General features: G+C 37.5%; 1 protein-coding gene across 1 annotated transcript in view; it reads right to left on the bottom strand.

Annotated features, from left to right (window-relative positions):
- Positions 1-12,653, bottom strand: part of LOC109413762 (protein fem-1 homolog CG6966) — a 275,206-nt gene extending 262,553 nt beyond the window's left edge. The window contains exon 1 of the mRNA XM_062859912.1: positions 11,548-12,653. Within this exon, the coding sequence (XP_062715896.1) occupies positions 11,548-11,628 (81 nt within the window). The 5' untranslated portion in view covers positions 11,629-12,653. The remainder of the gene's footprint in view (positions 1-11,547) is intronic.
- Between the last annotated feature and the right edge of the window lie 356 nt (positions 12,654-13,009).

Below are 13,009 nucleotides of genomic sequence, written 5' to 3' on the forward strand. Positions count from 1 at the left end.
TTCCTCCAGGAATTCCTAAAGGAATTCCTCCTGGGATTCCAAAGGAATTCGTCCAGCAATTTCCGAAGGAATTCCTCCCGAAATTTCTGAAAGAACTCCTCCAGGAATTTCCGAAGGAATCCCTCCTGGAATTTCCGAAGGAATTCCTCCAGTAATTCCGCTAGGAATTTCCGAAGGAATTCCTGCAAGAATTTCCAAAAAAAAAATCCAAAAAGTATTTCCGAAAAAAATCCTTCACGACTTTCCGAAGGAATTCCTCCAGGACTTTCCAAAGGAATTTCTCCAGGAATTTTCAATGACATTCGTCTAGCAATTTCCGAAGGAATTCCGCCAGAAATTTCTGAAGGAATTGCTCCAGGAATTTCCGCAGGAATCCTTCAGGAATTTCCGATGGAATTCTTCTAGGAATTTGCGAAGGGATTCCTCCAAGAATTTTGGATGGAATTCCTTCAAGAATTTCCAAAGGAATTCCTCCAGATATTTCCGAAGGAATACGCTCAGGAATTTTCGAAGATATTCCTCCAAGAATTTCCGAAGGAATTCCTGCATACATTAAAAGAAATACGAGGATGCAGGAGAATTTTATTTTTACTAGTCAAAAACAACTCTGATCATCTAAGTTTTTCGGTTCAGTTAGAATATAGTTGCTCGGTCAGGGGGGGGCCACGGCCCCCCCTGCCCCCCCTTGGCTACGCCCTTGGCTCAGCTGGAATATTGCAGTGCTCGCTAACTCTCGTAACAACCAAGCGCTCCACCATCAACCTACGCCGCGCCGGTCTCAACGAAGCAGGGCAGAAGTTGCATCAATCTGCATTTTTCTCCTTTCATATTTTATTTTTCCGAGCACCTATTGAGACGGGACGGGAATCGGTGGGCTATACGCTACGGACGCAATAACGAGGCACTTGGAAACCGACCAAGTTGTGGCGGCGGTGCAGTGGCGGTACGAAACTCTGAACAAAGCACGTACATAGCTGGCCGGTTGATTGTGGCCTAATTCGTACGATTAACCAAGACTGTAATCAGTGAGGGTTAGTGTTTTAGTCACATTCAATGCTGAACTGGTGTAACCAATTTGAGGCAATGTCAGAAGTGATCCGGAGGAAATTTGACTTATTACATAGATACAGATTGTAAGTATTTAAAAATTTGTTATTGAAAGTTGCCTTGAAGATGAGGGTTAAACAAACCCCCCAAGGAATGAGTTTCTGGGAATTTCTGATGCAAACGCTGGAAGAATTTCTGGAGAAGTTCTTGGAAAATTTCTGAAGCAGCCCATGTAAAGCTTTCTTGAAGAATACTTCGATGTATTTCCAAAGAAATCCCTGGAGGAGTTTTTAAAGAAATCATTGCAAAAAATGTTCTAATAAATCACTGAAAGTTTTATTGATAGAATTTTTGAAGGAATCCCTTGAAGATTTTCTCTGTGGAATTTTTTTTAAGGAATCCATGGAAAACCATCTATTTGAATTAGTATTGGGCAAATCAGGCTGAGACATCGATTTTTGTGAATCGATTTGAATTGGATCAGCAGAATCGATTCACCGATTTAATCGAATGCTTTGAATCGATGTTTTCATAAAATATTACAAAACTTTAAAATGATTCGTTTGCTGCATGTAAATCAAGTTCATGGTATGTTTAATTTGTATAAATAAATTCAATATCAAAATTTGAGATTGCACATCGAACATTTCGCGACAATGATTCAAAAATGGATATAACGTTTGGAAAGCGCGTTTTAAAAAAATGAAGCTTAATATTTTTGAAACGAAAGAAAAATCCTGAGATCCTGAGATTCTCAAGAGCTCTAACTGAGAAGTATTCCCATATAGTACTGAGATAAATTCTCACGGACTGCTAGAGAAATTCCCCCAAAATCTTTAAAGAGACTCCTCCAGAATTCTGATAGGAGTTACTCTAAAATTGTTAAAGTGATTTGTTTAGAATGCTGAAAATGATTACACCACAATGCTGCGCTGAAAAAGAAAGCAAGACTCTTCCGGTATCTTGGTAGGAATTCTCTCTGAGTTCATTAGGGATTTTCCTAGATTCCTGAGAAAGATATATTCATATCTATGAGACGGATTGTCTCAGAGTCTCGAGAGGAATTCTCCCAGAATCCTATGATAGCTTGTCTCAGAATGCTAAGAGAAGCTTTCCCTTGGGACTCTTACTAATTGTTCCAGAATTCTAAGAGGGATTATCCCAGAATCCTGAATAGAATTATTCCAGATGCCTTCTATAATCCTGAGAGGAATCCCAAGAGCGGTTCTTGTACATTCTTGAGATAAATTTATCTATAATACTGAAAGAGATTCTTACAAAAAAAAAGATTTCGGCATTCTAAGATGAATTTTCCTAGAAACTTAAAAGAACAGAAGGGTAACTTAGAACCCTAAGAAGGATCACTCCAGAATCCTGAGGTAGGTTCTCTCAAAATACTGGGCGAGATTGCCAAAGAAACCTTAAATATACTCTCACAGAATTCTGGGAGATAGGATTCTCCCAGAATCCTGAGAGGAAATCCTCCAAAATCCTTCAGAATGGTCAATCTGCCAGAATCCCGAAAGGTATTTCTTAAAATTCTACGAGTGATTCCCCCAGAATCCTGAGAGAGATCCGAAAATCTGATCAGGATTCTCCCTGGAAGGGATTACGAAAACTTCTAGAATGGACTTCCCCAGCATCCCGAGAAGGATTCTCTGGAATTCTGAGAGGTATTCCCATATAACACCGAGCATAAAACAGAAAAAGTACCGCAGATTCCTGAAAGACATTCCCCCAGAATCGTTGCAAGGACTCCCCTAAACTCCTCAAAAGGATTTCCCAGACCTCTGAGAATGATTCCTCTAGAATACTTTATAAATTATTACATCAGAATCTTAAGAGAATCTTCCCATAATCTTATCAGGGATTTTCCATGGTTGCTAAGAGGGACTCTCTCAGAATCCTGAAAGGGATTTCTGGGAGCAACTGCACCAGAATGAAGAAAACATAATTCTAATGGGATTTTCGTAGAATCTGAGAAGGATTTCTTCTGAACCCTATGAGGAATCACAAAATCTTTGCGAGGGATACTCCACAATCCAGAGAAATTTGGATAGTCCTGCCCAGAACCTCGTGAGAGATTCTTTAATAATCAATAATTCTGGAAGAAAGTTCCCTAGAATTTTGAAAAATGTAGCCTCAGAATCCCAAGGATTTCTCCAGAAGAAAATTCCCCAGAACCTTGAGAGAAATTTTCCCATAATCTTGAAGATTACCCAGAAAGCCGAATTTTCAAAGAACCTTGAGAATAGCATCCGCAGAATTCTTACCCAAGCAACACATATGGTTACAAAACAGTCACGGCAGCGTTTGTAAGGGTTACGCAGCAAGTCACAGTGACTTCTGTGCAACCCTTACATACGCTGCCGTGACTGTTTTGTAACCATGTGTGTTGCTTGGGTAGTGATTCCCGCAGAATCTTAAAAGGATCTTACTTAGGAATTTCGCCTCAATTCTGAGAATTCTGAGTATGATTCTCCAAGAAGTCTGAGAATACTGAAAAAAAAAATCCTCAGAATTCTGAGTGGGATTCAAAATGAGGGTCTTCCAGAATCCTTGAACGATTCAACCCAGATCATCCAGAAATTTCTTAGAATCCTGAAAGGGATTTTACCCTTGGTAGGGAAACCTGGTAGCAAATATCCCAGAATCCTGAAATGAATTCCCAGAGAATCCAGAGATTCCCTAGAATTTTGATAGGTATTCTGATATAATATTGCTGAGAAAAAATCCTTCAGAATTTTAAAGGGGCACTTCCATAACTCTGAGGATTCCTCTAACATTCTGTGAGAGATTTTTTCAAAATACTGAAAATTATCACACCAGCATCCTGAGAGACCTCATCCCAGAAAAGAAAGAATTACTCTTCCCATAGAAATTCTCCCTGAATTCTTTGAAGGATTTCCCTAGAACCCTGGGAGAGATTACTCCAGTTTTCTGAGATGAATTCTCTCAGAATCTTTAGAGGATTTCTTTCAGAATCCTGAGGTATTTCCTCAGATTCCCGAGATGGATTCTTCCTGAATTCTATGATGGATTGACTCAGAATTCTGAGAGACAAATTTTTCCTCGGGATTCTCCCAGAATGCTTAGACAAATATCCACAGAACTCCTCGGCGGATTCCTCCAGAATCCTGAGTGGGATTCTCCTAGAATTGAGAAATTCTCCCACATAATTGAAAGACATCCCATTATAATCCTGAAAGAGATTGCCCCAGAACCCTGAGAGGGATCCTCCACATCATTAAGAGAAATTCATCTAGAATCCTGAGAGGGATTCTAAAAAAAATGTTCGGAATCCAGAGATAGGCTGACGTAGAATACAGAGCAGAATGCGCTAGAACCCTGAAAGGGACTGTCTAGATCATAACAAGGAATCCTCCAGAACCTTAAGAAAGATTCACTAAAACTCCAGGGAGGAATTGCTCAAAAAAACTGAGATATACAGGTATGCCTCGATTTAGTGGACCCTAGTTTATATAGAACCTCAATTTTATGTACTTCAATTTTAGGAACTTCTATTTTAAGTACATTTTTTAATGGCATTCCGGAAAAAAAATGAATCGAAAGAAAAAGCGAATGAAAAAAATCAATTCGGTCGATTTCGTGGGGCTTCAACATCGATTCAAAAAATCGATTAATTGGAACAAAAACATCGATGTTGCGAACATCGATTCAAAATTGTTCAACGCTAATTTGAATATCTGAAGAAATGTCTGGAGGAATTTTTACAAATAAATTCTGAAGAAACCTCAAAAAAAAAATCTGAAAGCCACTTTGGATTGTGTGGAAGAAATCTGAGAAAGAATTTCATAAGCAATCAATGGAAGGCTTTCTGAAAAACTTTCTGGACGAATTTTTAAAGAAGTGAGAATGTAAGATTTTCTAAAAGATTTTTTTGGAATTTCTGAAGAATGATCCCCGAAAATTATTTCCTAATGGATCTTTGCAGAATTAAGTGGAGAAATTTTCGAGGGGATTCCCAAAGTAACTTTGGGAAGATTTTCCGGTAAACTCGGTAAGAATAAAACATAACTTGTTAGTAAATTTCTGGAACAATTTCTTAAGGAATTCCTGAATGAATTTCTGAAAGAATCTCTGGATGAATTCGAAAAGCAATAAATGTAAGATCTTCTCAAAAAATTCTTCGTAAAATTTGTGGAGGAACCCCTAGAGGTATTTCTGAAGAAATTCTTAATTTGAATTCTGAAGAAGTATCCCCAAAGAAAATTCCCGAACAAATTATTGTCGAAATTTTGAGAGGAGTTCTTCGAGAATTTTTGAAGGAATCAATGGAAATATTTCTGAAGTACTTTTTCAAAAAAAAAATCTGACAAATCCACGATAAAATTGTTTGAGAAAATGTTCGAATAAATACCTTGGGTAGCTGTGATTCCGGGACGAATTTGCGGAGGAATCCCTAGAGGAATTTCTGAAAAAATCATGGAGAGATTTCTGAAGTATTCCATGCATTATCATTTTTTCATTATTCTAAAGCCACTCTCGAGGATGAGTTTTGAAGACACAGTATCTGGTTAAATTACAAATTGAGAGATGAGTTTGTGAGAAAAAAATACCACTTGTTTTGATGGGACTCGAAACCGCGACTCCGTATCGCAAGTCCGGTGCATTAATCATCTAAGCCACAGAACAAGTAACCATTCAGAGAAATAGAAAGTCAAATTGGGTTCGAAGCACCACCCTAACCGGGTCCGTCTTTCACAACTTTATTCAAATTTCGCTTGTCACTCTGAACGAACATCTGACAGGGAATTGAAAGTTGGTAGAGCTTCTAGGACTCGTTATGAAGATCACAAGAATCCTTAGTTTGGCTTCTGGAATTAAAATATTGTATTTTGACGTTTTTAATAGGCAATATTTTTTTGATACTTTACATTATCTTCTTATAAAAATGATTATCACTTATTTTAAAAATAAAAAACTAATAAATTTTTAATCAAACTATTTGCATTATTAAAAATCTTTGGATGAATATCTGGAAATTACTAATTTCTTGAAGGACTTCCTAGAGACAATCTTGTAGAAACCCCTCGAATTCCCTCGAGAGTGTCTGGAAGAATTTCTGGAGTAATCAGAACTTATTGCCGATTCTACTTAATCAACGCTACCAGAGTTTTATTGATAAAGATGTAAAATAGTTCCACATGGAATTCCTGCAGATTGTTCTTGAAATTTCATCAAAAACTTCATCGTAGAGCCTATTAAAAAGCTGCATTCGATTTGGAAAATAAGCAATAAGCAAGGGTTGGATCATTCACTTGCTAAGAGTTGCATTTAATTGCTACTATCTCAGTTCAGAATCATGCTATCAAAAACACAGTGTATGGAGGGCTTATACCTAGTAGTAGAGTCTGAAAGCTTGCAAAATAACAAAAGGATCACACACGCTTAGTGAATTCATTGAAGATCTATGAAGGTAACTTTCCACGTGGTAAATGAATATAACATTAACGCCGTGGAGAGTTCTGTTTGTTCCCTTCTATTGTCTTAACTATTAACACTACGCCAGTACATCCTTCGACAAATGTGGGCGGATCTGGCGTGATGGTTAAATCACGCGGCATTCACGCCAACGACCTGGGATCAAATCCCACTCCCGACAAACTCGCAAAATGTGAGTTCTTGCTTCGAAAGGGAACCCAAGTAACACAGAAAACATCTTTAGAAATCAAAACTTCAAAAAATGTTTTATAAACGTATTATAAGAGCTTCAGCAAACATAATATGTTATATTTGTGTTTATTTTTTGTTGACTACTGATGAACAGGAAAATGATATAATTGGTTACAAAACGTGAAAAAATATGTGCATAATACATATATTCAGCACTTATCATACAATGTGGACATCAAGTAATGTTATTGTTTTGATTTCGCAGATTGCTGATGAGACGGGTAAAGTGAGGTTATAAAATGATTCGTTTTATTCGCAAAGGCTACCCCAAAAGATGCATTAATAAGCAATCTTATAACAAACGGGATCATCACTTCTAGATAGCTGACATCCAATGAGATATCCTCTTCCTAGCATCCTCCGTACAAATTCATCTAAAGGAAGCGACTATGATTGCCGTCTCAGTTCAAACAGGGCCACATTCACAAATTTGGGTAGCAGCGCATTCGTCAGTATCCAGTGTGCTTGCCACTATGTTCCAAATGCAAAGTTGTAAGAATCTAACCACCAGACTTTGTTCCACTCCGCTGTGCTGACCATGTTTCTAAGCTGCTGGCCAATTCTCCCAACTCGTGAACTGTTCACTCATGACTTGCTCCGGGCAAAAAATAGTGAACCGTACACTATATACATGAAAATACAAATAAATTAAGATTTTCTGCTCCATCACCAGAACGATTCGTGTTTACTGTTTTTTTTTGTTTGACAATGCGACAGATCCAGCCAGATCAACAAAACAGTTATACATATTATAGTTGTTTTGGCGTTGAAATAATTATGACAAAACTCTTAGTTAGTGCGTATGTTTAGGAGACGTTATTTAAGTGTATTATAAACGTAATCAAAAGTTCATGTTGTAGAGTAGCTCGCAGGATGTAATTTAGAAGAAATTCAAACAGCTTCTAAATCAAAACAAAAAAGTTTATTTCTATTCCTTTTTATTTATTTAGCATAATGATTCAATTTACAGTACCGAATAAAACAATGAGTACACAAATAAAAATTGTATACAAAATGTCAATGTTATTCCTCTCAATTTGTTTATTATGGTTGAGGAAACTGCTTTTGAATTTATTAACACTGGATTATGAGTCGTAACTAGTCCGCAATGAGATAAGGGCCAAATTTTATGATATTAAAATTGTTACTATTTAAAAAATGTTTTATACTGCACTGTACCTTTCATGGATGACCTGCCATGTTGCTTTTTCGTGCGGATTGAAAAAAAATGCTACAAACAGTATCAATTGGTTGGCTTATGCTACATTTTTTAAAGGCAACTTAATGGCGCACGAATTATGGATGACTAAAATTATAAGTTTCACCATAAATCTTAAAGCGCAGGTGACAGAGCACTAAAATCACTGAGTATATCGCATTTCATAATTTACTTTCCGAATATTAAAATAGCATTGACTTCTTTACTTAGAAATTAGTTTTCATGTTGAAGAAGCTGATTGAATTTATTAAGAAAAAAATATCAATTGATAGTTTTTTATGTTTTTTTTTCTTCTGGATATAGGCAGCACTCTAAAAGATCGGTAGTGTACATGGTAGTATATATGCAATCTACAAGTTATTTAACTTTCAAATAGCTTTATTACATCATTTGAAATGGGATACGATATAAATGTTTTCTGCAGATTTGTATCACTTGAAAATAACAGTATAAGAACTTTAAAAAGAGATTGTAATATACAGGGTGTTAGGTTCCTGAGTGCAAACTTTTTAAAGGGTGATAGAGGATCATAAATGGAGAAAAAAATGTTCAACGCATATGTTCAAATCTCAACCGTTACGTAGTTATTGAACTTCCCATGTTTATGACTCTTATTGCCTTAGCTGGCAATAACTTGAAAATGGTCAAACTTATCGAAGTTTTTTTTACCCTTATTGGAAAGATTATTGAATTTTCTAACAAATGGCATCTTGAATCGATTGGTTTAGTTAAATAACTAAGTTTTCTAGAGCAAAATAGCTAAAAATAGTGTATATTTATTGGTTTTTGTCAATTATCTTTGAAACATGCGTAATAAATTAAAATTCTTTCTTTGGCAAAATTGTGGCCCCTGTTACACTCTACAATTCGTTCTTTGACACCAAACTTCTATCTCTTGTTATTTTGTTGCAATTTCGATTTTAACATCGCATTTCAGATCATAAATTTGCAACTGTCATGGAAAGCATTTTTTTGCGCATTGTGCCGCACATTTAAATCAAAATTGCAAGAAAAAGATAAGAGCTAGAAGTTTGGTGTCAAGGAATGAATTGTAGAGTGTAACAGGAGCCACAACTTTGCCAAAGAAAGAATTTTAACTTATTACGCATGTTTCAAAGATAATTGACAAAAACCAATAAAAATACACTATTTTTAGCTATTTTGCTCTAGAAAACTTAGTTATTTAACTAAACCAATCGATTCAAAGATGCCATTTGTAAGAAAATTCAATAATCTTTCGAATATGGGTAAAAAAACTTCGATAAGTTTGACCATTTTCAAGTTATTGCCAGTTAAGGCAATAAGAGTCATAAACATGGGAAGTTCAATAACTACGTAACGGTTGAGATTTGGCCATATGCGTAGAACAATTTTTTTCTCCATTTATGGTCCTCTATCATCATTTAAAAAGTTTGCACTCAGGAACCTAACACCCTGTATATGTTATAAGTTAGTTTTATAACTAGTATGTAACTTGATTATAACTAGTCAATTTAAGAGAGTTAGTTGGAACCTACATTTGAAGTACTATTATTGTTTTTAAAAACATCTTAAATAACCTGTAAGATGTTCTATAAGCCGCCATTTTTTGCGCTGTTTTGATTATATAAGTGTTCGATATTAAGTTGATAATACAGGAAAAATACAGCTGAGTATGTATGAATCGTGAATTTTAAACTATTATATTACTAGTTGTGTTGCTTGGGAAGTAGAGCGTGGGCCCTAATATGTACTGAAGTAGTCTAGGGCTAAAAATGTCATTAACCCTTTTCAGCCTGCTGTATAAATTCACACATTCAATAAAACAGAATATTATCTTGGGCAAAGTTGTTACAAATTGTGTCCTCTATTAAGGAAAAATGGGAATATGTACTGGTATACGAGACTTAACTGACAACTAACTAGAACAGCCTTAACATCATCAACGTTAGAGAACCGAAATAATAGACATACTAGTTGTTCTTAAAGCTGAATTTGGATATGAGTCATGTTCATATGTTTTCATTTAACCTTCACATTTGCATAGAAATATTACCCGAAATCGAGCGAATAACAAGTGGTGTACACTACATTTGCAGCTATATCTCCAAAATGTTCTAGCATAACATAATCTCCATATATGCATATGATAGCAACTAATCCCCTTGATAAAAACATTTTGGTTTTGAAAATCCACCCACTGGGTCAAAAGCTATAAGCATAACTATGCAAAAAAGTTGTCCACATCTTTTAAGGGTTAACAGGAGCAATATCCAGTGACTTTTCAGAAGAATTTCCTGGATATTGGTTTTTACTGAAACAACATAAGGTATCCCTGGAGGAACCCCTGAGAGAATTTCTTGAAGAACTTTATCGTCGAACTCTCAAATTTCAATCGATATTCTATACTTTGCCTTGAACTAACTAACCATTTCCAATATTCACACATCGCCGGCCTAATTCTTATGTCAGTTCCACGACAACCGTCGTTACTCAGAATCGAGGAAAACTCTGCGCCTCCCGAGTTGTCTCAGGAATGAGCATTTTGCTAATTGGTTAGAGTGTGTTCCTGAGAATCACCAATGATTGGTGATGCAATCCGTTAGTTTGTACAATACCCTGATAATCCCGGAAAATGACCCTAGGCTACACACACATACTAGGTATATCTATGACCGACAACCTGCACTGCACGTTTATGAATAAGTAAAAACAAAGATTCTGTCCGTCATGATAACCAGCCCGCCATCGTACCACCTCGAATATCCAGGATGATTTGAACTTTACGTAATTGAATGAGCAGCAATAACTCATAAAAATGTGATAAAAAAAAGTTGAATGGACGTTATTTCCTATATTACTTTAAACAGGTGTTCCATAACTGACCAACAATCAGCATTCGAATGTTTGAATGTAATGTAATTACACTGTATAACGGAAATAAAAATAACTTTTTGATTCTACACCATCTAAATTTAGCTTCGGGTATGCCGTCCGCTTTTTGTTTTATAAAGCATCATAATCTGCTGGCTGACGTTGCGTTCCTTTGATAGAATCTTCTTCAGGGATCTATCCTAACAAAAGCATATCGAGTCGACCATACAGTAGCGCTGAACAGCTGTTCAGTAAGAATAAGTGCTCTTACGATAACAAATCTTCTTCTACCATTTTTGCCACAACCACAACAAACTAGTCTTCCCGAGCGTCATCACTTCGCTTCCTGTACAAGCACTCGTTCGTTGTATGGTGTAAAGTGTGCAGAGAAGCGCAGTATTATGTAACAATCTCACTCGAAGATAAAAATACATCTTCGCCCAAGTTTCCACCGCCCGTATCCCATCCATCGCATCGCCAACAGTCCAAATCCAAAAACAAACCATCATGAAGCGGCGCGAGATGCAACCAAATGGATAGGGCATAAATAATCGTCTGTTCTCTACAACAGAGACGTTCGTTCTTCTCGTTCTCGTTCTCTAGCTGTACGAATTGCCTTGAACCCAGCGAATCCACGCGTTATCGGACGCGACAACAAACCAACACACATTTTCTTCGCGCACAACACACAAACGACAACGACCACGGTTACGATGAACGGTAAAACCTACCTTCAGGACAACCAGATTGCCGTCACGAGCTGCGTTGAAAACGTTCTCCTTGTTATCCATCGCTATTGCCAGCATCGCCATCGGAGCCGCGGGTATTCTCTATTGTACAACACACACCGTAAAAAAATCTTCCTCTGGACTACACTCACTATTCGACAAACACTCAGAGCACTTGAAAACTGCTGGGGGGATTTCTTTCTTTCCCTGAACTACGACGTCGGATCCAATTTTGATTCTAGACTTTTCTCTTTCGCACTTTCAACTCTTTCACACTCGGGATCACTACTCCTCAGATTTCCTCTTGTCACTTCGATGTTTTATTTTTAGCTTATTTTTCTCTTCCCTGGTTGCACTCTCCCGTTTTCCTGATTCTATTGTTTTCTTTTCTTCGGTTCGGATCACTAGGCACCTTCTTTTTTTGCTTTCACCTCCTTTGTTACATGATACCTCCTCTATGACATTCTTTCACGATTCTTGGAAGCTCGGAGGCAGATCACAGTGCTCTTCCTGTCCATCCAAGCGTAGCAGAAGGCAGAAGCACTAATCTCACCGATTTCAGTTTGCTCTGCTTGTGCATTCACCACACAAACACAGATTCGAACAGATGGTCTCGGATGAGTCGAACTTATTCTTTCAACTTCACTCTGTACCCTCGCCCAATATCCTCAAGGACCTTGTATTCAGAACTTTTAGCTCCACCTTTGGGGTCAAGTTCTTTCGACAAAGTTCACGCACCGTTCCGGAAGTGCACCAAAAAATTGCTCTCGAAGAGCAACTATTTGTCCCGTAGAAGATCTAAGTCACTTTAAACGAAACGATTACCTCGAGGGCTTCCTTCGATTAGCCCTTACAACGCCCGATTCGCGAACTATTAATTCTCCGATCCCGAACAAAAGCCTAACCCAAACGCGGAAACTTTTGTTCTCGGGCTCAATTCTGGTTCAACAAAGAATAGCGCGTTGACTTCTATTATTCCTGGTCAAATTTGACACACACTTGAACTCTCGGGCAAAGAAAGCGAAACCCTTCGCGGGGAGGGACAGCTTTGTTTTGGTTTTCTCACTGCGAACCCAACGAATGCGAGCGAGCAACTGAGCGCCCCAGCTGGTAACGGACGACCAGCAAGCCCCACAACGTCCCAACGCAGCGACCGAGTCACACGAATACGCTCGTACGATGGATTGTGTCACGATTGTCGCCAACGGCTCGTTCCTCATGGTGTTAGTGCGATCGAAGTTGCTTTGTGCAAGAATAACGACCAACTCGTTGGAAACCATCAAGATATTCTCGGCAATAAAATCAGATTGAATGATCAATCAATTTTATTGTTTGAAACTCAAAACGCTGGCTCCGTGAAACTTCGAAACAAACTAAGCCAAAAAAGTCTCACTAGTGAGATACGGAATATAACATCAAACCATCTTAAGCCACCTCACGCCATATTACTCCAGAGCAATCAATC

Source organism: Aedes albopictus, chromosome 3 (genome assembly GCF_035046485.1).
Source record: "Aedes albopictus strain Foshan chromosome 3, AalbF5, whole genome shotgun sequence".
Classification (NCBI taxonomy): Eukaryota; Metazoa; Arthropoda; class Insecta; order Diptera; family Culicidae; genus Aedes; species Aedes albopictus.